Source organism: Sander vitreus, chromosome 5, assembly GCF_031162955.1.
Source record: "Sander vitreus isolate 19-12246 chromosome 5, sanVit1, whole genome shotgun sequence".
NCBI lineage: Eukaryota > Metazoa > Chordata > Actinopteri > Perciformes > Percidae > Sander > Sander vitreus.
In genome coordinates, this window is record NC_135859.1 from 16,282,772 (window position 1) to 16,304,887 (window position 22,116).

The 22,116-nt window shown below is 39.3% G+C and overlaps 3 protein-coding genes across 5 annotated transcripts; 1 reads left to right on the forward strand and 2 right to left on the reverse strand.

Annotated features, from left to right (window-relative positions):
• Nucleotides 1–22: 22 nt before the first annotated feature.
• Nucleotides 23–7,821, reverse strand: gal3st1a (galactose-3-O-sulfotransferase 1a). 3 transcript variants are annotated; one of them, XM_078250644.1, is made up of 4 exons: nt 5,950–7,821; nt 5,347–5,447; nt 3,407–3,557; nt 23–3,167 (listed from the first exon to the last, which is right to left on the reverse strand). In XM_078250644.1, the coding sequence occupies exons 3-4, from the start codon at nt 3,532–3,534 to the stop codon at nt 2,018–2,020; spliced, it is 1,278 nt and encodes a 425-aa protein (XP_078106770.1). In that variant the 5' UTR covers nt 3,535–3,557; nt 5,347–5,447; nt 5,950–7,821; the 3' UTR covers nt 23–2,017. The 3 variants fall into 3 exon arrangements, with proteins under 3 accessions (XP_078106770.1, XP_078106767.1, XP_078106769.1); XM_078250641.1 differs by having other exon boundaries at nt 23–3,191; XM_078250643.1 differs by lacking the exon at nt 5,347–5,447 and having other exon boundaries at nt 23–3,191.
• A 100-nt stretch (nt 7,822–7,921) lies between these two features.
• pes (pescadillo) lies at nt 7,922–16,262 on the reverse strand. Its single transcript, XM_078250640.1, has 15 exons — nt 16,102–16,262; nt 15,794–15,873; nt 14,752–14,905; nt 13,334–13,443; nt 12,887–13,058; nt 12,683–12,772; nt 12,328–12,444; nt 12,035–12,112; nt 11,695–11,784; nt 10,207–10,337; nt 9,941–10,066; nt 9,409–9,593; nt 8,852–8,988; nt 8,570–8,737; nt 7,922–8,334 (listed from the first exon to the last, which is right to left on the reverse strand). Exons 1-15 carry the CDS (start codon nt 16,123–16,125, stop codon nt 8,263–8,265), a joined length of 1,734 nt encoding a protein of 577 aa, XP_078106766.1. The 5' UTR covers nt 16,126–16,262; the 3' UTR covers nt 7,922–8,262.
• A 482-nt stretch (nt 16,263–16,744) lies between these two features.
• p2rx2 (purinergic receptor P2X, ligand-gated ion channel, 2) lies at nt 16,745–21,091 on the forward strand. The gene is made up of 12 exons (XM_078250645.1): nt 16,745–17,053; nt 17,621–17,756; nt 17,887–17,958; nt 18,047–18,122; nt 18,209–18,305; nt 18,993–19,073; nt 19,228–19,381; nt 19,493–19,623; nt 19,734–19,824; nt 19,909–19,974; nt 20,077–20,154; nt 20,594–21,091. The coding sequence occupies exons 1-12, from the start codon at nt 16,887–16,889 to the stop codon at nt 20,690–20,692; spliced, it is 1,248 nt and encodes a 415-aa protein (XP_078106771.1). The 5' UTR covers nt 16,745–16,886; the 3' UTR covers nt 20,693–21,091.
• The last annotated feature ends 1,025 nt before the right edge of the window (nt 21,092–22,116 follow it).

The window sequence follows — 22,116 nt, forward strand, 5'->3', positions numbered from 1 at the left end:
GGTGGTTTATCTTGGTCCATAATTTAATAATGAAATATTTTATTTTATTCAAAAATGTTGGGTCGCATATACATTCATACACTATTAAACAAGAACAATCTTGGTAATTGTTATAATACAGTAATAAGGATGAAACAGTCACAGATAGAAAGGAAACGATCAATTTTATGAATCAGAACATTTAGACTAATACATGCAATATTACATGTTTTTTTTTACTTTATTTTTGAGGATAAAAAATAATAATGGGGAGGTGTATGGAGGACAAAATCATTACACTACAGATATATTAATTAATAACTGAATCCATTATTAAATGCAAAACCATAAACAAAATATTAAATGCATAGAAATACAAAATATATATACGTGTGTGTGTGTGTGTGTGTGTGTGGACACAAATTAAGAAATAAATGAGTAGCACAATGCATTATCAAGAAAAGCATTTGTGTATTTCTTAATTCAATTCCCTTTATTTCTGCAGGCTAATTTTCCGAGGCAGTATAAACCGAGGTTACAATAGTTTTGGAATTTTCAACTAGCTTTTATTTTCGTTTAGTTTGGACTTTTTAATTTCCTTCATGGCCAGAATGTCCAGTCCATTCAATTTCTGTGGTCTAATGTTACAAGAGTTAACGGAAATTCATGATGTCTCCTTTTTTTCGGCAGTGGAATATTAAAGCTAAAAAACTAAAAACTGGAATGTTTTACATTACTTTTTATTAGTTTTTTTAATTAGGCATTATCATCTTAGTTTAGTTTTTGTTTTCAGTTTAGTTTTTATTTATTTAGTTTGTTTAATATTTTTCACTGCTTATTTTCATTTTAATTTCAGTTCTCGTTCACTATAATAACTGTGGTGTAAAGACATGTAGGTGGTGTTAACAGTTAGTTTTTGCCGTAGTAGCTTTCTTGATGGGATTTACCAGACTTGGCTGACAATGAATTTTCTTTGGCTCACTATTCAACCACATCGTCAATGTACCTGCCAAAACAACTGGCAAGGGAGAATGTTCCTAGGATTAACACTGTGATATCAGGAGAAAGGAGAATTGGCTTAAAATTACAAAGAAGCGAAAATGTTATATCATATGGCAGAAAGCTCAACATACAACACATTATACTGTATGCTATAAAAACAGATAAGAATAGGAAATGAATAAGGAAATTATTTTTCTTCTTGAATGCATAGTGCTGCACTTCTAATTTGATTCCTTTACATATTAATGATCAGACCTATTTCATGACAGACATTTCGACATGTTACTGCACAGGCGTAATTAATAATAGGAACGGAATGATCGTTTATGTTATTAGTTGCACCTGTGCTTTCCTTGTGAATGTGAACATGTCTGCCATGAGAAACATCTGTATTTGTTCACCTACTTTAAAAATGATGGATGTTTTTGTCCTCCACAGACAGTAAAGTAGGATGTAGTACTTACATTCACTATTTTCACATCTGTACTTTAGCCCTCAGTGGTCTTTCAGTCTCTTAAAACTTAGATGTTTCAACTTTGGGGGATGGACATCAAAGACAATATTAAGCTCAAAGCAAAGTACCATTCTTTCCGTGTCTTCAAACAACCTTTAAAGTTGGCAGGGATGGCAACATTTTTGTCTTCATTCCATTTAAGAGCTTATCAAAGTAGTCCCAGACTTCGTTGTTCACTCATCTGCTCCATTAAAACAAGCTCAAATCTGAGAGTAAGAACATTTACATTTTGGAAAATTGACTCACAAACATAGAGAACAATACTAGACCTCATCTGCATTTAGGAAACTGGTTCAGTATTTGTAGATTGTGAAGTGTTTTTCTCAAACATCCATCAGATACATTACAGCACATAATCATATGAAAAGCAAACAAGTCAATGTTGATACATTTAAACAAAACAGGACCGGTCATAGGATTGAAATGTGACAGAAACCTTTAACTCTATCAGCCACACAGTCAGATTCATCTTGTTTCAATACATTCTGTCAGAGTTGAGTTGGCCCCCTTGCTCACGTCTAGTCACCAGTTAAGGATATCTCGGACATGGCCCCACAACTTGGTGATCCACAGGTTAACCCCAAGCTCTGTTAAGTACTGAAGCTCTGGCATCAACATCTTTCGGCACAACTTTCGATGTGCCTTGTCCACATTCTTCTTCAGGTTATAGCCCATGATGGACTTCTGTCCAATGGGCTGCCAGGGCTGCATGGCAGTCTCTTGGATGCTGCCAGCTTCTACAGCACGACCACCCTCAATGCAAATGGATGCCATCTCCGTGTTCCTTCTCCTGAGCTCTGCCACATCCTCAGCCATGCGCTGCCGTCCATATGCATCTACTCTTTTCCAAAAGGTCTGGTTGAAATGCTGGTATAGCTTCCAGTCAATAGCATTCCACTCGAGAGCCCGGGCCCTCAGCTCAGTGGTGAGTTTAGACACAGTGGATCCCTTGCGGGCGTTAAGCTTGAAGAAGAGCACGTCGTCCAACTCCCAGCAGAGGGCATCCTTGAGAAGGATGAGTGATTCCTCAAAGTATTCCACCAACATGACCAGCTGAAAACGCTCAGTAATGAATCTGATTACCTCTTCTACCTGCGGATCATCCAGCTCCAGAGTGTTGTCCTGTCCAAAGTCGAAGAACAGCAGATTCTTGAGGTAGAAAGAGTTGAAGCCCTGTGGATCAAAGTAGTAATGGGGGTAACGTAGAAACTCAGTCAGCTTATCATCACCTGGTATCTTCCAGGTAAATGGCACCAGCTGGCCAAAATAGTGGAAGGATGACTCAAAAAGCTCTGCAGGGTCTCGCAGAATAGTGATGTAGGAAGTGTCCATAGGTAGCAACTTGGCCACCTCGGGTGCATTAAGGCGCATGTGATTACAGATAATATTGAAGCACATCCCAGGTCTGTAGTCTTTAACCTGGGAGCGCTGGAAAAGAGATGGATAGAAGAAGTCATTTCTGCTGTCAGGGAAGGCAAATTTGAGCCGGTGCTTCTCCCCAAAGCGAAAAAGGATGTTGAGGAAGGTGCTGCTGGCTGTTTTGTGGGTCTTCATGAACATGATATCCACCTTAGGAGTGCAGGTCTGACCCGGGGTTTGTTGTGAGCTGTTTGTGGTTGGTTTGGGGTGGAGCTGGGATGGACGATGGGCACAGGAGTAAGGCACTGGAACTCTACACAGAGGAAAACAAGGAAAACTATCACATGATAAATGTGCTGATAATGCTGATGAAATGTACTCACACAAAATCAGCAAAACATCTAATTTGAGAGGCTGATTGAAAAATGACCATAATTATTATTACTAATCATTTCAGCTCTAAAATACAGTAATTGCTGAATACATTTGTCATACTGTATGTTTAACATTATTTTTTAGAGAATGCATGTACATCAGTGTGATGAGTCTTACTCAGGCAGACTGTAGTGGATTTGGGGAGTGGAGAGGCAGTAAAGCAGGATCATGCAGCTGGTCAGGATGGTACCCAGGACCAGGCCTTTGCACATGGACCTCCACTGCCTCCCTTGCTTGCCAGCCATGGTTCAGCAGAATCAAGGATTACCTTAAAAACACAGAACATCATCTTCATTATGGTGAGCACTTTCTACCTGCTAGCTGCCCAGACATTTTTTATTACTTTGAAGATAGATCCAAGAAAACCTCTATTCTACCTCTATTATGTTATCTCTGTTATTAAGAAAACAAGCTTTGAGGACACATTGACACCACTTTAAATGATTTATTTAGATGGTGACTTAGAAATTAAAGTGACCCTATAGATTACAATCTTTGCTCTCTGGTTTCTACTGGAGTGGACAAAATAACATGACCACATACAGCAAGCAATCTAATGCAATAGCCTAAAATTGTAATATAATAGTAAGGTGTCCATTTTAACTATATGGTGATTTAAGTATTCTGTTAAACAGTTCAGTGCTGTCATCAGGTGGATCATCATTTAAGGTACTCATGACTATTTACCCACAGGGGCACATTTTCAGTGTATTTGACCAGTTTCACAGTTAGCCTCATTTCACTTAGTTGTCTCCTTCATAAACATTTTAAACACAGGGTGTACTGTATTGTATGGTGAGCTAGAAAATGACGACCTGAAATGACTAACACAGTGTTTCTCAGCTGTTCCATAAAATAAATAATGCATTACTGTGGAAAGTGATATTGCCCCCGCTGACTGCCGTAAGACGAGCCGCCTGCTGACTCAGCTACACAGGTAAAAAGTGTCACTGACCACCTGGAATTTTCAGCATTATGTGAACGAATGTGACCCCAATGCACAGCAGGGTTTGAGGGCCTTTTAGCTTTTATCACTAAATTTAGAGTTTATCAATATTTTGAATCAATTATGCAAACAAATTGGTTGAAAATCAGATTTCAGTGAAAGCGTTCTAAATGTATTTTTAATGTTATTTTAATTACATTTTTTTCAGTTAAGTTTTCTCCCCATTTCTCGCTTCAATTCCTCTCAGAAAAAAATGACATTCTGAGCTGCCCTCACCAAGAAAGGACCCCGATTACTGTAAACTGTGATTAAAAATATACTTCTGCAGCAGAGAACAGAGCAAAGTTAAAATCAGTTAAAGCTCAGGCGCCTGGGTAGCTCACCTGGTAGAGCATGCGCCCATATACAGAGGCTCAGTCCTCGACGGAGTGACCGCGGGTTTGGTTCTGACCTGCGGCACTTTGCTGCATGTCATTCCCCCTCTCTCTCCCCTTTCATGTCTAAGCTGTCCTATCCAATAAAGGCCTAAAAAATGCCACAAACAAATAATCTTAAAATCAGTTAAAGCTCAGTTAAAATAAAATCATTAAAAACTGAAAATGGTCTTTACCCATTTTTGGTTTAGGTTGGAGGACATATATGGTACAACCATTGGTGGAAGAAGTATTCAGATCCTTTACTTAAAAATATAATTAAATAAAAACCAACACTAAATTGTAAAAATACTGCATCCTATTTAAGTAAAAGTATTTTAATTTAAATGTACTGTGTCCTTTCCTGTTAGTAAAATACTTTCGTCCATGATAATTTTTTTTGCAAATCACACACCAGTTTTAATGAATCCATGATGAATTGAAACTATGATTGCCTTTTTACCTTTTGAAAAATCCAGACGTAATCCCATCCTAGTCTTAAGTATGATGTCCTTTATATGGTATCCAGTGCGTCATTTATTATTAATTTTTCTATTTAGTAAAGCTTTGGGTTATGGCTTAAGGTTGATGTCTGAAATCTTCATATTGGCATGACTTACTGTGTGCACCTTGGTCCCATGAATTGTAGTTACATTTTATGTTCAGTCTTATCAGAGCTTTATACAAACATTACTCACCAAACACAGCTAAACGGGCTAGGTCTGCTCTTTGTTAGGACTCCATGAAGGGTCTATTATGGAGGCATGTGAGAGCTCTTTCTCTGCCATCAGAAGCCACTCTGTTGTGAGACATTTGAGGACAAGGCTAGTTTCAGGTGGAAAACTTCAGCTTGCAAATGCAGAGTGAATTTCAAGTGACCGTTTTTCTCCTGCCTCAGGGATATACCTGCAATAACCTTCAAACCTGAGATTCCATTGGACAAACTTAATTGTATTCCATTATCTTGAAATGTCACCCACTAAAATCACCTTTAAAACATTAGGACCTCCTTTAGGCAATTTTCCAGTCCACATTTATCCTGCGCTTTGCATGGCTGCACACCAAACTCTGATTTATTGTTCTGTTATAGTAGGAGCTTAGTTGATCAAGAGTAATATTGTTTAAAGATTAAATATAAAAAGTACATTTAGGATAATGTTTAACGGTTTTCCATGTAGGCATTCAATGTGATTACATAGCTGAACTAACTTGTTGTTCTAACATTTGACAAAACCATAAGCAATATTACAAGGACAAAATATTGCAGAGAAAACAAATTCAAACACTGGAGATTGTCTTACCCTCATACATAAATCCAGTGTTTCTTGTCCAACTGCATTGTCCTCTTCTTTCCGTTAAAAGTTGATTTCCCCCAAAGCCGTTGTCAGATCTCGACACGCACATACTGCAGCACAGTCCCGCGCTTCCCTTATCACATGTCCAGTGCTACAGAGCTCATTCATCTGGTTGCTGCCTCTCCACATGCACACCTGATGCCTGGGGCCACCCCCCTCAACTTTCAATTCTAAAAACTGATCTTGCTGAATAAAGCTCTGCAGGGAGGCTCATCTATCCATCTGTGACGTCAGGGAGTGTGTCAGGGGACATGCACTTGTCATTCAGTGTGAAAAAAAGAGGGCAAGGAGAAAGACAAAAAGGGAGGGGAGGAGAGAGGCTGTATAGTCCCCATTCTGTCTACATACAGAGGGCTATTGAGTGGAGAAACTGGAGTCTGAGCTGTAAGCTGATAGGTGGGGTGGAGAAAAGCATAAAAAGAACAAATGCAGAAAACCAAAGCACAAAGGCTCTAATTGTACCACTCGATCAAGACCACTCTGTATCTGTATTGTTTATAATGCTTATTAAGCAAGCTGTGTGTACATATGCTAAAGGAGGAATGTAGACAGACAAGACAGCTATTACCCGTTGCACCACATTTACCAAAAAAACAAAAACTGAGCAACCTACACAGCCTGGATTGTCACGAAATACTGTGTAGATGCCTGAAATATAGTTTACATTTGTTTCTCTAATATATGCATTAAAAGCTGTCAATATTTTTGTATTTTAAGAATGGGAGTAAACATTATGACATGCAGTAAACATGGTATCCTATGCTCGTTAAAGTGCCAGTCTCAATACAATCTCTTGCAAGATAGACATTTCAACAGAATAAAATGAACATTCAACTATGAGTGACAAGTCTATTTGGCTCTGCTAGGCAGAATGTAGCAATATGTGGTCGTAACGTTTCAGCTGTTCATTACGTGCGAGTTCTCTCGATACTGTGGCCCTGATTCTTAGAAGGCGCACTGCATTCGTGCTACTCATCCCACATGTCATGCTCAGGCACGACACTGCTGCTTTTGTTTAGCAGGGCGTGCCGTAGTCTGCAGGACCCCAGAGTGCCAGGCTGAGACGTGAACTGCGTGGGCATGCGTGGAATGCAGATCAGGGTGAGAGGGCAGGGAGTGTCACAAACTGAATAAGGAGATTGAGCAGAGTGGAGCATGACTGGCCTGGCCTTTGAACCTCGATCACAGCAGCATCTCAAGAGGGCAAAAGGGTTTTGCTCCTTCGTCATCAACGCCTACTGCCCATGTGTGGAGAAATCACTCAAGATGACCCACCAACAACAGCACAGTGACCTCAACTTGTGCCCACTGCACAGATGTGGACTCCTGGGTCTTGTGGGACAATGTATTTTCACGTTTTGTGAGCCATCTCTTCTGATCCCACAGTTGTGGGAAGTGACGACTGAGGGTAACTCATCTGCGAGTTAGAGACGAACAGATCACTTGAAGCACAAGTCTTTCTTGAATTTGCCGCCCAGCATTGCTGTGGGGAGAAACACGCACAATAGCTAAAAAAAAAAGAAACCTCATTTATTTAATGTTGCAAGATCACAGGTAACAGGCTTGAAATAATCTTTTCATTTAAATCTTTTTTTGATTTAGATCTGTTAAATCAGTATCTATTGCCGAATGAGGTAACACAATGGTGATTGAGCCTATGGCCCACTGATGAAAGCCCTTGCATTTGCTATATTACAAAACAGGTGTCTGTGGCGACAATGCCAGGAAAAATCACAGGGGTGCAGTTAACGTCAGCCAGCTGTGGTCGGCCAGAGAGGGTAGATGAAGCCAGCACAACAGGCTCTTCCTTTTAACTCTTGCGTACTGTGACAAACAAGAAATGAGCAATGACTACAGACAACGAAACTGAAATTACTGCGTATCGCCATAGATGCCGCCAAAGAGAACGAAACGGATATTCGATTGTAACTTTAATACTTTTTTTTTTTTTTAAAACAGAGCATTTTAAAATGAAGTGAAAGAAATGTGTGATGTAGAATAGTTCATACAAACATAAAGGCAAACTAATATTAGTAACTAAATTACTTTTACATTAATTATAACAATTAGCATATGAAACATCCTGCATTTCAGCGTGAAACTACGCAGAGGTCAATGCACCCACGTTACGGTGCATGCAACTCACTCACAGAGCTCTCCAATGCACTTACAGGTTTTAGGACATGTTAACCTGTAATACACTCTACCTCAAGAATTTAAATACATAAAGTCACTCTGACAAACAGATCATCAGATGAGTCATTTCCTGGCCTTTTTCTTTGATTTTTCAGCATCATCATGGGCCTTCCTCTTGGCAGCCAGCTTGTTAGCCTGTAAGAGGAGAATGAAAGCCGTTAAGGCATTTTGGAGGTCAGTGAACTCCGGGGGTCACCACCGGGCTTGAATGTACTCTACACACAGCAGCTATAGAATACTGTTTAAAGAGATAAGATGTCTGATACTGAAAATAAAGAATCCAATGTTAAACACGTAAGAATGTTATCTGCACAAACAGTATTATCTACACGTGAATGCCATAGTCAATCAATAACAAAACGGGACAAACCTCTCGGACTTTTCTCTTCTTTCCGAACATGATCTTGTCGTAGAGGTACTTTTCCTTTTTCTTCATCATCATGATGGCCAGACGCTTCTCCTCGGCTTTCTCCTCCTGCTCCAAGCGTGCTGGGTTTTCTACCTTCACTTTCCCAGCTGTCACTTTGACAGACAGAGACTAAAAGGACAAGAGGAGTTGATGTAAGGTTCCACCGGTTTGTAAAAACAGCGAAACAAATACAAGACAAATATGGCAGGGAAAAGGAATCAAATGTCATCAAAAGTCTCTTACTTTGCCCTGGGATCTTTGTTCTTCCATCTTCTTCAGATTTTTCTCTTCTGCCTCTTCACTGTCATCTCCCTCTTCTTCGTTGTCATCTTCCTCTTCCTCCTCCTCATCCTCCTCTTCTTCTTCCTCCTGTTCATGGGCTATGATGGAAGTAAATATATATATAAATGATGTGTCCATGGTCTCTGAATTATCATGCATCAATGCATACCCATTTAGATGTTTACATTTTACAACAAAAACTCTCAAGGGACATAAGTAGGATTTTCTTTTTACTATGATCAATAGAAGAAATATTCTTTAGTATCAAATCTCTTTAAACTGATCTAAAAGTATCACAAATATCAACTTTTTATGTTACATGTACCCACCCACCACCTACTATGATACACCCAATTTATGACTAGAATAGAATAGAATAGAAATCACCTGTGTGTAATAAACGTGTGACCTAAATAAAGATACACCCTAATTATAAACACTGATACATTGTCGTAAAACCATGAAAAAGGCCCTGTGTGAAAGATGAGACGTTAACAGAAAATGCTTGGGTTTTGTACCAGGTTTTTCTCCTCGTTGCAGGGCCATGATCTTTAGTTTTTCGGGGGGCACGTAGTCTCCGTCCTTCTCCTCCACGAAGGGAGAGAGATGGGGGGGCAGAGTCACTCCAAGGAAGTAGTCCTCCACAGGCAGGATGATTTTGGCATTGACACAATCATACACCCACTGGGGCTGGATGTAGTACCTAAAACAAATAGTATCATAGTAAAACAGTGCATCTCCCGTTAGGGTGAGGGTTTTACCTCTCTGCTAAATACATGCATGAGGGTGTTGGCAGGCATGATGGAAATGACGTGACCATTTGAAATGAAGAGGGGGATAAAGAAAGAACAAGGTCTTTCAAACATGAACAGGGTTGCTTCGAGAACCGAAAGACGACTCTGAAAGGAGACATTGTAGAGGATATCGCCATGTACAAGAAGAGAGGAGCACAACCAAATCAGCTTCTTGTAGATTTACATCTTGTATTTATTTGTATTATGTACTGTAAATCTAATTTGTTGTGACAAAAAATGTTAAACATTCCTTTACCTGTTGATATACTGTTTGTCGATGTTGGGTCTGTCAACAATTTGATGTGTGATGGTCTCATCCGTCACCTCGTATGTGCTGCCGATGCAAACAGACTTGTCCCAGGACACCTCGCCACCAAAGCACCTAGAAGTCAGCAGCAACACACAAAAGACAGAAAAGGGGCTTTGCATCAGTTTGAGGCGTATGCGCATGGTTTATTTAGGTCTCCTTCTAAAAAGATCTTTGACTTTTCTGTCAGTTTCACTGCAGCAGCTCTCACTCACCTGATGAGAAAAGCCAGCGACTCTCTGGGCACTTCTCTGTTGAGGAAGAACTTGAGACCCTCAAAAAGCTTTTTCTGAGCTTCCTCCTGTTTCTGTTCCTTTTCCCTGGCCTCCATATTGGCCATGTCCTCCTGAAGAAAAGCATTAAAAAGGTAAACATGAATTGGTATTTTTGTAAAGCTTGGAGGATTAAAAAGCCACTGTTTTGTTGAGTCATTGAGTTCTTTGAAATCACTGTTGCACAATAGAGGGTTTTCACCGACGTCACGTTCTGGGTGGTAACCTGGATGCGCGGCCATATTGGAGGCACTTGGTGTAAACAACTGAATGGAGTAATGGAGTATTGCGCGTGTTGGATACTTTAATACTTTATGTCTAAACAACAGAAAAGCTCATCAAAACGCGTCCAAGATGCAAAGGCATATAGGGAAGGACTTGGACCACAAGAAAAGGCACGATATTTCGAGAAATTATGGTTTACTGGCAGTGCAGATCCCTACAAGTTGGCTCCCTCTTCTTGGATCCATGGCGACCCGGTGATTCTTCCTTCAGTTGCATATCCCGATATAGTCAACTACCTGGTTTTCTCGCCGAGCCCATACACAGCGGAAGACCTTAAATCCTACAAAAGTTTGGAGGTTTATAACCAGATGGTGTGTGGATGGGTGAGGGAGACGCAGTACCAAGTCATTAACGACCGTTGTGTTGTGAAGGCCAAAGTAAGTAATGCAATAACATCTTTAATCAACCTAACCTTAACTGTATGATATAGTTGCGATACTCAAGGTGTAGCCAAGTGACTCAACTGTTTGTTTTTTTTCATTTCAAAGACCGAACAAGAGAGTTTTCCCTCGTAGATCCTGGTTGAGCTTTGCAAACCACAAGCGCCTCCTTTCCTCTGATAACCTCTGGCATTCCTCTCCTGGTTTTTAATAACTTTTGGAAGTCGATAATATTCCAAATGTTTTTCCTCGGTCTGACCTATTGGTACAACCTAAAACACGGCAATAATTAACTATTTTCCTTGACGGCGTTCGGGATCTACTTCAGTGCCTGTGCTTTGTTGTACCTCCAATATGGCGACTTCTGGTCTGATGACGCGTCGTGAAAACCCTCTGTCTGAAAGATTGATGTACACAAGTTGCAGCAGTTTTAAAGGCTTGTGTAAGACCCATCAGGGAACTAGGCTCATGTTGTTGAAATGCAGATGAAGTTTCTGAGAGTTTTCCTGGAAAGTCCACGTGGTTATACAAGTCCACTAGTTGAGAATGTCATACCAGCTGGGCACAACTAGCTTCCCAATGTGAGAAACCTCACGTCCTTAGCAACCAAACATTAAGCTGTAATAATCCCCAGTCTTACACCTCGATAGCCTTCGACTCCACCCATGGACATATTGTGTCTCTCACCTCTGCCCTCAGAGACCAATTAGTATATCAACTGTTGTTTAACAGAGCAAAATCATATTTTGTGAACTCATTTTCTTACCCCTTCAACAGGAAACTGGTCGAGTTCAGCCTCCTCCTCCTCTGCGGTGGAAACCACCCGCGCCAGACTAGCACTCAGAGCTGACAGTTTCTGCACAGCCAAAAACCATTAGGTTAAGAACAACAATTCCTAATTTTATTTACATGCACTCTTGCTCATCATTACATAACCAGATACAAAGGTACTAGTTCAGTTAAAGAAACTACATAGTTTGCAGTACCACAAGTTTACATATTATTTTTGATAATGTCCAGAAGGATATGTGGTACCCTAGATATTATCATCACTTTAAAATGAAAGAGGGAAAGTGGTTAAAATGGTTCAAGACAAATAGCCTCACCTCTAAGTAGCTTTCTGAATTCATGGCATAGTCATCATCATTCTCTTCCTTCAGCTCAGACTCTGCTTTGACGTCCAGCTGCAAAAGAAGGGATGACATTAACAGAGTACAGGTGTGCTAACAGGTGACCAAATAGCAATACATCCTTAGAGTAATCATGCAGCATAACTGTTTATCACTTCATATCATCACAAGTTGAATCTTACTAAGATATGTCACAATAAGAGAAAATTTAAAGATTTTCGTCTAAAAAACAACATGGCCATTTGTGATTGTTTCAGAGTCCAAGATACCTTTGGTGGGTAGATCAGGTTGAGGGAATGGTAGAGCCTGAAGTTGATGAACCCCAGGAGAGTGGTGTAAAACTCTGTGAATGTTGCCATTACTCTGTAGTCAACATCTGTTGGGTGCTAAAGAGCAAAAAACAGAGTTTATCAAGTTACCAACTGTTTATAATCTCTGGAGAACACAAAGACGTCAGCGCAGTTAGATAACACATTTAAACAGCCGCCATTTACACAAAAGAGTAAGCCAAGTGTAAAGTTTATTTGCACTGTAGAGCCCTGCAGCGTAATCCTATAATAGTAAGTTAAGTAACTGCTTATGGTTAGCATAATCACTATGAACTGCATTTCATAATTTACTTACATCATGGGAAAACTGATATGGCACCAGCCATGTAATGAGCTGTCCCATCACCTCAGCTTGGTAATATATCCCCTTGATGGAGATGAAAACCTACCACGAACAGACAAGTGTTAAGTTCACTAATGAACAGAGGTCAATGAACCCAAGACATGTCATTTGTCACATGTCAAACAAAAATGGTTGCTGTGCAGTGTGAAGTGGCACCTTTTTGAGAGCACGGGATGCAATCACATAGTTCATCCACTCCACAGTGAGGCGTCTGCACAGCTGGATTGTCTGAACGTGGCATTTTCCCGTTCGGGCGAAGGTGGAGAAGAGGAAGCACATACAGAGGGCATCGTCGATGTCACGGAGAGCATCAATGAAGGAGGGGTACCTGCCGCAAGAAGGAGCACCACGGACAAAACAAAAGTTGAAAAATAGTTGTTTTTTTAACTTGCACATTAAAAAAAAGCTAAATAAAATGAGTTCATTAGTAATTAAAAAGCTCCCTAAAAATGCAAACATGCTTTTAATTTTTTTAAATACTAGCAGTGTTTCTCACAATTTTGTCATCATTTCTGCCGATACTCTCTAGTTTGACTCCACACGGAGTCAGTTAAGCTCAACACTGCCCTCCTATGTTGAGTAAGGAGAATAACACTGTCCCACCTTTCTTTGATGATGTGGTCCAGTTTATAGGCCGGCTTGTTCTCCTTCAGTCTCTCCACAGAAGACCATTCTGTTTTTCCATAAGCCTTCTTAAGTTTGCGTACAAAAACCTGTTAAGATAAAAACATTTTGACATAAGTTCACATTTTCTAACATTACTGCAGAGAAAAAAGAAAAAAAAACACCCTAGGGAAACAACAAGGTTTTCCTATAACAAGTAGAGGAGTGACGAGATCCCGTGATATTAAAACGTGATGAGATTTCTAATTGAGGCGAAATCTCTCTCTCTCTCTCTCTCTCTCTCTCTCTCTCTCTCTCTCTATAGTTGGAAGCAGACAGCAAAATCTCACTTTACTTTTAATGATATTAAAAAGCTCTCCCCTCGTCTTAAATCGATACTAGAGCAGCCTACTTACCGGTTTACTGCTGCATCAAATGCAGAGGAGAAAAGAGCATCCGTCTCCACAAAAATCATCTGTTGATGGTTATTTATTTGTGCTTTAGAGCATTATAACTGGGAAACAATCGTGAAATAAGCTTTATTTCTCTCTCAAAACAACTGGTCTGAACTACTGCCATAAAAATCCTTGGGTTCGTTGTAACCTTGGTTCTTTGAGTGAAGAAACTCTCTCCACCATACATATGGAATAAGTAACGGTGTAACTGTTGGTTATACAGGAGAGAAGCCAGTCATTTGGTTTGTGGCAAAACCTTTCACAGTGCCGTTTTTCATTTTGTGACTTTCCATTGAATAAGACTATTTTCAGTCATATTTCGTCATTGAAGTTCTCTTTAAAATAGTGTTAAAACCCAATCTCGTCCCGTGAGCTGGGTGTCTGGTCACGAGTAATAACAAGCAACAAATTACATTTACAAAAAAGCAAAAACAGACCATTTTCAAATTTCAGAAAAATACTCAGACACAGACTGATTTCTTTATCTTGGAGGTAGAGCTGGGCAATATATCGATATCGTGATATGAGACTAGATATTGTCTTAGATTTTGGATATCGTAATATCGTGATATGGCATAAGTGTTGTCTTTTCCTGCTTTTAAAGGCTGCATTACAGTAAAGTGATGTCATTTTCTGAACTTACCAGACTGTTGTAACTGTTCTGTTATTTGCCTTTACCCACTTAGTCATTATATTCACATTACTGATGATTATTTATCAAAAATCTCATTATGTAAATATTTTGTGAAAGCACCAATAGTCAACACTACAATATCGTTGCGGTATCGATATCGAGGTATTTGGTCAAAAATATCGTGATATTTGATTTTCTCCATATCGCTCAGCCCTATTTGGAGGAAGTTATTCATCCACAACAGGACACCAATTTAACAAGGTACAATTAATATCCTTCTCAGAATAATCCGTTGCTCATAAGCAAAATGAAAAATATGCCTTTGATACCTTGTACTCTCTGAACTTGCCAACGATTGGCTCATGCAGCAGAAAGCGGATGTCTTTGAGCAGGTAGAAGGTCCTTGGGGCTGTAGATCCCTTGTTCACCTTCTTCTTGTGCTTGGGCTCATGAGGGTAGATGCCTTTAAGGATGCACAGTCGCCTTAAAAGAAAAAAAAATCAGAGAGATCAGAAATGATTTGTCTGTGACATGTCTGCTGTTTGGGGGTGTCTTGCCATTCAGGTGTCTTGATATAGAGCGGATTTTCAACAATCTTATGTGCTAAGGAGTAGGGCTGCACGATATAAGAAAAATGTGCGATAACGTTGAATAATGCAATAACGATATTACTTACGATAAATAAACACATATTAAAGTGTACTCAGTTCTGCATTACTGCTGTTTTCAGTATAAATAGAACAAATTGCTTGTTAAATTTAAAACAAATTACATTTTTATTAAACAAATTAAACATTGAATTCAATATAAACAAGGCACCACTAAAAAAAAAAGAATGACAGATTTTAAAGTGCAGTTTTCTACTAATATCTGTTTATACAAGGTAGAGGTAGAAATCCCCTAATATTTCTGGTTGTAAGGAGATTGCAGACAAAGTTGCAAATCAGTGAACAGGACTGTTTTATGGCAATTCACAGGATTAGCTTCAAAACAAAAAGACTCCATCTGTTTATTTTGTCAGAATCAGAAAAGGCTATCAGAGTCAGTTTTCAATAACATCTTAAAAAACGTACAAATTGTAAGTTTAGCCTACATCCAGTTCCAGTTCAATAGCTTCGGCTGCAATACATTCTACCTTCGTGAAGTATGTTGTGTTTTGCTGCCTTAGAGGGGTGTTAACTCATCTTTATTAACAATTCTGAGGATGCCGTTTATAGTGCTGTTGAATTGTATTGCGTTATACTGAGAGCTGTTTGTTATTTTGTCTCCCCTTGATATAAATGGGATGGATAAAATCTAACAAACATCTTAATATTTCACACAGTACATATCGCCAAATCCTATTACAATCAACAACACAGTTAACGTTACCTGAAGTCTGGGAGGCTCAGCTGTAACTTCTTGCGAGCTTTGTTTCTGGTGATGTAGTTGGTGGCAGAGCCCCTCTCATACTGGAAAACAAGGGCAGATGACCAAATTCAATTCCACATAAATCATAGACTTTCATTCATAGTCAGGTTAAGTAGATACTTTGACCTAAAAACGCTAATCTGCACCCAACAGATTTTACTGTTTCAGAAAAACAAACTTCAGCTAGCTCCGTTAGCTAACTAGCTAGCCAGGTAACTATTGGGAGTTAACGTGCCTGAGCCTGACATTAGCACGACGTCAACTCTTACCTTTTTCTTTTGAAGACCACCCATTTACAAAGGATATGTAACCCTTTACACACGTTTAGGTAAATGTAATTGTCAATGAATTAAGCGGTTAAGAGGCGAACACAACGCTCGCTATGATCAGCAGCAGATGCACGTGTCTTTGACATGCGCGGAGAAGTCGGTGGAGGAGGACCCAGATGGTGATCGTTCGTCCGCCTGTATAAAAAAACAAAATCAAAGCTCAATTTCTCGCCTTTGCTCTTCAAACTTGTGTTGTATATTATTGCACAGTGCACACAAACATCCTTTTTTTAGTATATATCAATAAACTTGACTTGACTAACAGCTATGCTCAACAACGCTGTTACATCTAGCTTGTATACACTAGTGCCTCCAAAATAAGGTTTTATTTTAATGCAATTGTAACACAATACAGACATGGCAGAGAACAATATAATACAATATGTTCAACCTGTCAGAAAAAACAGAGATAGTTGTTTAAAATATCTACCAAATAAGTTCATGTGCAGAACTGTAGATGAACTTTGTTCAGATTTTAAGTCTGAAACACTTAAAACACCATACAGCTAGAGTAAATTGACATGAAATAAAATGCATGATTTAACCACAGCTGAACCCCTCCCTCTCTGTGGTTGGTGCCAGAGATGCTTGAGAGAGATGCAGACTGGAGCTGAGCAGTAGAGAGTGAGAAAGAAAATCGTGAGAGTTGAATATAAAGCTAGATACAGAGAGACAGAATCAGAGAGAAATTATTTGACTTCACAAGGACAAGGACATCTCAGGATATGTGTGAAATATTTCACAAGTTCATCATGGGGCTACGTGACTTTATAAAGGAGTATTTTCTTGGTTTCTGGGACTATGAGACACCAAAGGTGATGGTGGTTAAAAACACAACTCTTGGAGTTATATACAGAAGTGTTCAGTTTCTTGTCATCACCTATTTCATCTGGTAAGCTTCATATTTGTGTACTTGCCTGCCCACTGTATGTGCTAAAGAGAAAATATATCTCCATATTTTGTTATCACATGTGCCATGTATTAGTTTTAATGCGTTTTTTTTTACCAGAAAAAGGTAAAGAAGTAAAGTATAAAATTGATTGTTTGCCAGTGTGTGCAAATGAGTATATAATGATTGAAAAAACATTGAGGAAATACTTTTTATTTGCAATTAACTAGAAACAAATAAACAGCATAATTGATGGAGACACAGTAGATGGGTTAGATGTCTATTGACTCTCTCTGTCCATTAATAGACATGTAGTTTGAACTGAGGAGAGCAGTTTTCATAGACTTTGATTTTGTGAAGATATTATTATTCATCTTATTGTTTCAAATCTTAAACTATTTCTCAGATTACATGTCTTCAGTTTTATGACCGAAGTGCGTCATCTTTTCTTCTTGTCTTGGCTTCAGCAAAGAGGGCTGAACAGATCCAGGGTAATCTGATACCTCCAATATAAATCAATGTCATAACAGAAAATGTGATATTGCATCTGTCTGTTCTACCATCCTGAAGGTATGTCTTCATAAGTCAGAAAGCCTACCAAGAGAGTGAAACCCGTCCAGAGAGCTCAGTTTACACGCTCATGAAAGGCACAGCAGTTCATGGAGATGATATCTTGGACACTGTGGAGTACGCTCGACCATCAGAGGTGAGTCCAGAACAAATGCTGCAATACAATCAAGGAAGTCTCACCTCCTGTACTCTGTCAGCATCATTATGTCTTCACACCGGAGTAAACCCCGCTGGCAAATAGTGTTTTGTTGGCATTTTCTTCACAGGGTGGTGGTGTGATTAGCACAATATTGAGACGAGAAGTTACTTATGATCAGAGGCAAGGAACCTGCGCTGAGGTGAGAGGTCAACAGAAGCTTTCTCAACAACAAGATCTGCTAGTATGCAAGAACAGACAATGCTATAATCTGTTTTATTCCACTTCAGTATTTCAACGTTGCCAATGCCAACTGTACGAGAGACTCAGACTGTGTCCAGGGAGAGGTCAACTTTGATGGCCATGGTACTGTTTCATTCCTTACGAAATCTTTCTTCAAGCTTCATTGGTGTGTATTTTCCACAGTTTGTGTCTGTTTTAAACACTTTCAGGCAGAAGGACCGGCAGATGTGTTCAGTACTACAACCACACCTTCAAAACCTGTGAGGTCCAAACCTGGTGTCCTATTGAGGAGTATGCTGTAGTACGGTAAGGCAGATGATGGATAATCGCCCTCAAGTTTGCAAGTTCAAGTCAGGTTAATTTGGATCATCTAAAAGAAAAACTTTGTGAACACTATGCCAACTCTAAAACCAGGCATAGTGGGGGTCTGGACAAAGCTAAATAAATACTGTATTATACAAGAGATTTCTCTTGCGTCATTATGCAAGTAGGTGAGCTAAACACACGTCTAATAAAGAGAGCAGTTGGCCTTTGAAGATTTACTGGAAGCAAATGGGAAACTGTGAAAAACAGTATTGGACAAAACATTTAATTATAGTGATTACACATAAAAAAAAGACTTCAACCTGAGGGGTTGTGAGATGATTAACAGAATAGGAAATCAGAAGAAACATTTTTCTGCTTAACAAAATTATATTTAGTTTTTTTTAACATTTTCTAGTCTTAGTTTTTTGACTGTGGATTACTGGATGTTTTTACATCTTCGAAAAAATCTGTCTTTGGTTGAATTGGCCATCATATGCAACTTGTGATGAAGGGACACAAGCAGACGGAGCTTCGTGTCTAAGGGGCCGCAAGCCAAAAAGGTTGGGAACCACTGCTATAAACGATAGTTAGAACCAAGGACGGATTATTAGGTGTGCAACATATTGCACATATTTATCTGAAACACACTGAAGGTGTAAGATTACTCTGATGTTGTGTCTTCAACAGAGAACCAGCATTAGTGGAGGCCATCAATTTCACAGTGTTCATCAGGAACTCTATCCACTTCCCCAGATTTAAAGTGTTGAGGTAGAGTACCCACACACACACACACACACACACACACACACACACACACACACACACACACACACACACACACACACACACACACACACACACACTGAAGCCAAAGTATGGGCTTTAGAAGAGCTACTGAAACTTCTGTTCTTGCCTTTGGCAGGGGAAATATCAAAGATGCTTCAAACAAACGGGACATGCAGAAATACCTCAGTAAGTGTCATTATAATGAGGAGAAAGAGGCCTACTGTCCAAACTTCCGTTTGGGCTACATCGCAGATCAAGCCAGGGAGAATTTCGGTGAGCTCTGCAAGACTGTGAGTGAAAGATGTCTTCCTTTAACCATACATATCTTATTTTGAACAACACATACTGTCTCTATGATATTTTAAGGATGGATGTGTTAAAAATGACATACTTTGTGATAGGGAGGAGTGATAGGGGTTTTCATTAACTGGAAGTGTAACCTGGACCTGGATCCTTCCCATTGTAAACCTACATATTCCTTCCGTCGCCTTGATCTCCGAAAGGACCAGGCCAGCTCTGGTTACTATTACAGGTGAGCTCCAACACTGACTATTTTGTTCAGCATTTGAAACTGCTTTTGTCACTTTAGCTTGTGGTAAATTTCTCAGCCTTAACCCTTGTAATTTCTGTGTAATTTTCCAGGTTTGCCAAATATTACAGTAAGGGTGGGGTAGAGTCTCGGACGCTCATCAAGGCCTACGGCATCCGTCTAGATGTCATAGTTCACGGACATGTAAGTGGATACTCCATCATCATCACTACGATTTCAACCTACTGTGGATGTCATTATATTATTCGCATGTCATTTCTTTTTCAGGCTGGTAAATTCAGTCCCATCCCAACCATCATCAGCACGGTGACTGCAATGACTTCAGTTGGGATTGTGAGTAATTGCTACATTCATTTTTTTTCTTGAGACTTTGAATTGAACGCTGTGGCTCTTTACACCACAAAGTGTTTTTTCCTTTTCATGTCACCCCTCTAGTGTACTATTATCTGTGACTGGATCATGCTGACGTTTATTGACAAGAATGAAGTCTACAGTGAGAGAAAGTTTGATGAGGTGAGTAAAAGGCATCATATATTCAACCTCAACTCATATAAATACCTCTAAGTCAAGGTCTATAAAGTAGACAATGCTGCATTTTTTAAGACCAAAACTAACAGCTATATAATATAATGTTTTTTTTTTATTATTATTAATTGCATAGTTACCAACTTGGTGGTCACTATGCTAGTTACTAAACACATTTTGTTTCACTAAGGAACATCATTTTACCAAACTGTCAATAAATTCTAAATTAGTTCTTGAGTGATAATGCAGAGACACCAGGACTCTCAAGAAAGATTCACCATATTTTGAGAAGCCTACTGTATGCGTCTTTTTCACAGAAATAAATGGTAAAATCAATGATGGCTGAATTCCATTTAGCTGCAGCAGTTTCAGGTCCCTGGTAGAGTGCAATCTGGCTCACTAAGTGAAGGATATCTGTTGTTCACAGATTATCAAAGAGCCCAAGGTGCCCATTCCCACGGAGCTCAGCTACATCAGCAGCTACGGCTCAAACCATTCAGACCTGTCAGACGGTGTACCACTGTAAAGTGGTCACAGTTGCCTCAGTCCTCGCTGGATAAAGGTGTGGAGTCCTCCATCAGCTGACTGAGTGGATCCTCAGGTGTCTGCAACAGCTCAGTTATGGGCTGCCAGCAGTTGCTATGCTGTTGTTAGTGGAAATAAACTGACAGAGAACCAGTGACAGAGGACATCACCTGAAGGACAGCTGGTTGCCTCAGAGTCTCAGCCTGTGCAGTGGATTCAGCTCATATATCATCTCAAACCTTGATGTACCCCAACTGTGCGACAATTGTTTCTCTTTCACGTGACATGTCTTGCAGCAAAACCACTGTGTAACACCATGTGTTTATTTTCTAAGAATGAAAAGAAACAAAACCCTTTCATAGCAAAAAAAAAAAAACACAGTAATGAGAAACATTACAAACTACGCCCATTTCTATCAATGTATTACAGACATTCAGTTCAATAAATGTCTTCTATCAACTCAGGCTTTTCACTGAACAGTAGCCTATTTCATGAAACATTGACATCTGCTCTTAAAAATCTGCAGTATTAGATATAAAACTGCACGTTTGGAGAATCTAAATATTTCATATATATACGTATATATACATAGTATATATACAGTATATGATTTCATTTGTCTTTCAACCTGATGTGTTCAGCATGATAGATACAGGAGGAGACGGCCAAGAGACATACAAGGAGAGCAATGAGCAGTAATCAAATACCACCGACATTTCCCATAAAATGGTTTCTCTAACAAGATTGCGGGGAAGTGTGAATCCACTGGGACGCTTGAGAGCAATACAAATGTCAGCGGTGAGAAATGACTCAAGAATAAAGTCTAATGGATTGATATCTACCGTGGTGGTTGGAGGAGCACAGGTCAGTTTAGAAATTGTGTTTATGACATGTAAAGAGCTGAACATCCATAGAATGTTATATCTTAAAGCATAGTGGTTATGTTTCAAATGTTTTTTATTGTGAATCATCATTTTCAAACATAGCAAAACAAGGTTTTGCCATGCTTCTTTTCCATATAACATTATGTCAAAAAGACAGGAAGAGCACAATTCGAAGAAAATGATATACGTACTATATATGTATTTAAAACATTAATACCATTTTTTAAATATAAAAAGGGTAGCGGGTATGTTAATCCATTCCGCTACTAAGCTAAATAACTTTAGTCACAAGCCCTCTAAGTGCTCCTTAATCTATCAACCTACATGTACAGCATGTGTCAGTGAGAAGCTCTAAAGAGTCAATCTACTTGTGTCTCAGGTTAAGAGTCTGAAATGTGATTACTTGTCTGGGAGATGCCAATCAGCAGGCAAAGTGAGGCATCTGTGGGGGAATGAGGTTAAAGTGATGGATGTGCATGGGTTAAGGTCATTTTGATCCAGACCAGCTCACAGTAATCACTAAATGATTTTCACACATTCA

Bases quoted from the DNA above. Each gene is read 5' to 3' on its own strand.
- gal3st1a (XM_078250643.1), bottom strand. From the start codon at position 3,534: ATGGCTGGCAAGCAAGGGAGGCAGTGGAGGTCCATGTGCAAAGGCCTG. The intron at 3,192-3,406 runs GTAAGACTCATC...ATCATGTGATAG, and splicing joins ATCCACTACAGTCTGCCTGA to TTTTCCTTGTTTTCCTCTGT.
- pes (XM_078250640.1), bottom strand. From the start codon at position 16,125: ATGGGTGGTCTTCAAAAGAAAAAG. The intron at 10,338-11,694 runs GTAAGAAAATGA...GCTTTTCTTCAG, and splicing joins ACCAGTTTCCTGTTGAAGGG to GAGGACATGGCCAATATGGA. The intron at 8,738-8,851 runs GTAAGAGACTTT...TTGTCCTTTTAG, and splicing joins AACAAAGATCCCAGGGCAAA to TCTCTGTCTGTCAAAGTGAC.
- p2rx2 (XM_078250645.1), top strand. From the start codon at position 16,887: ATGTGTGAAATATTTCACAAGTTCATCATGGGGCTACGTGACTTTATA. The intron at 18,123-18,208 runs GTACTGTTTCAT...AAACACTTTCAG, and splicing joins GGTCAACTTTGATGGCCATG to GCAGAAGGACCGGCAGATGT. The intron at 19,382-19,492 runs GTGAGTGAAAGA...ACTTTGTGATAG, and splicing joins TCGGTGAGCTCTGCAAGACT to GGAGGAGTGATAGGGGTTTT.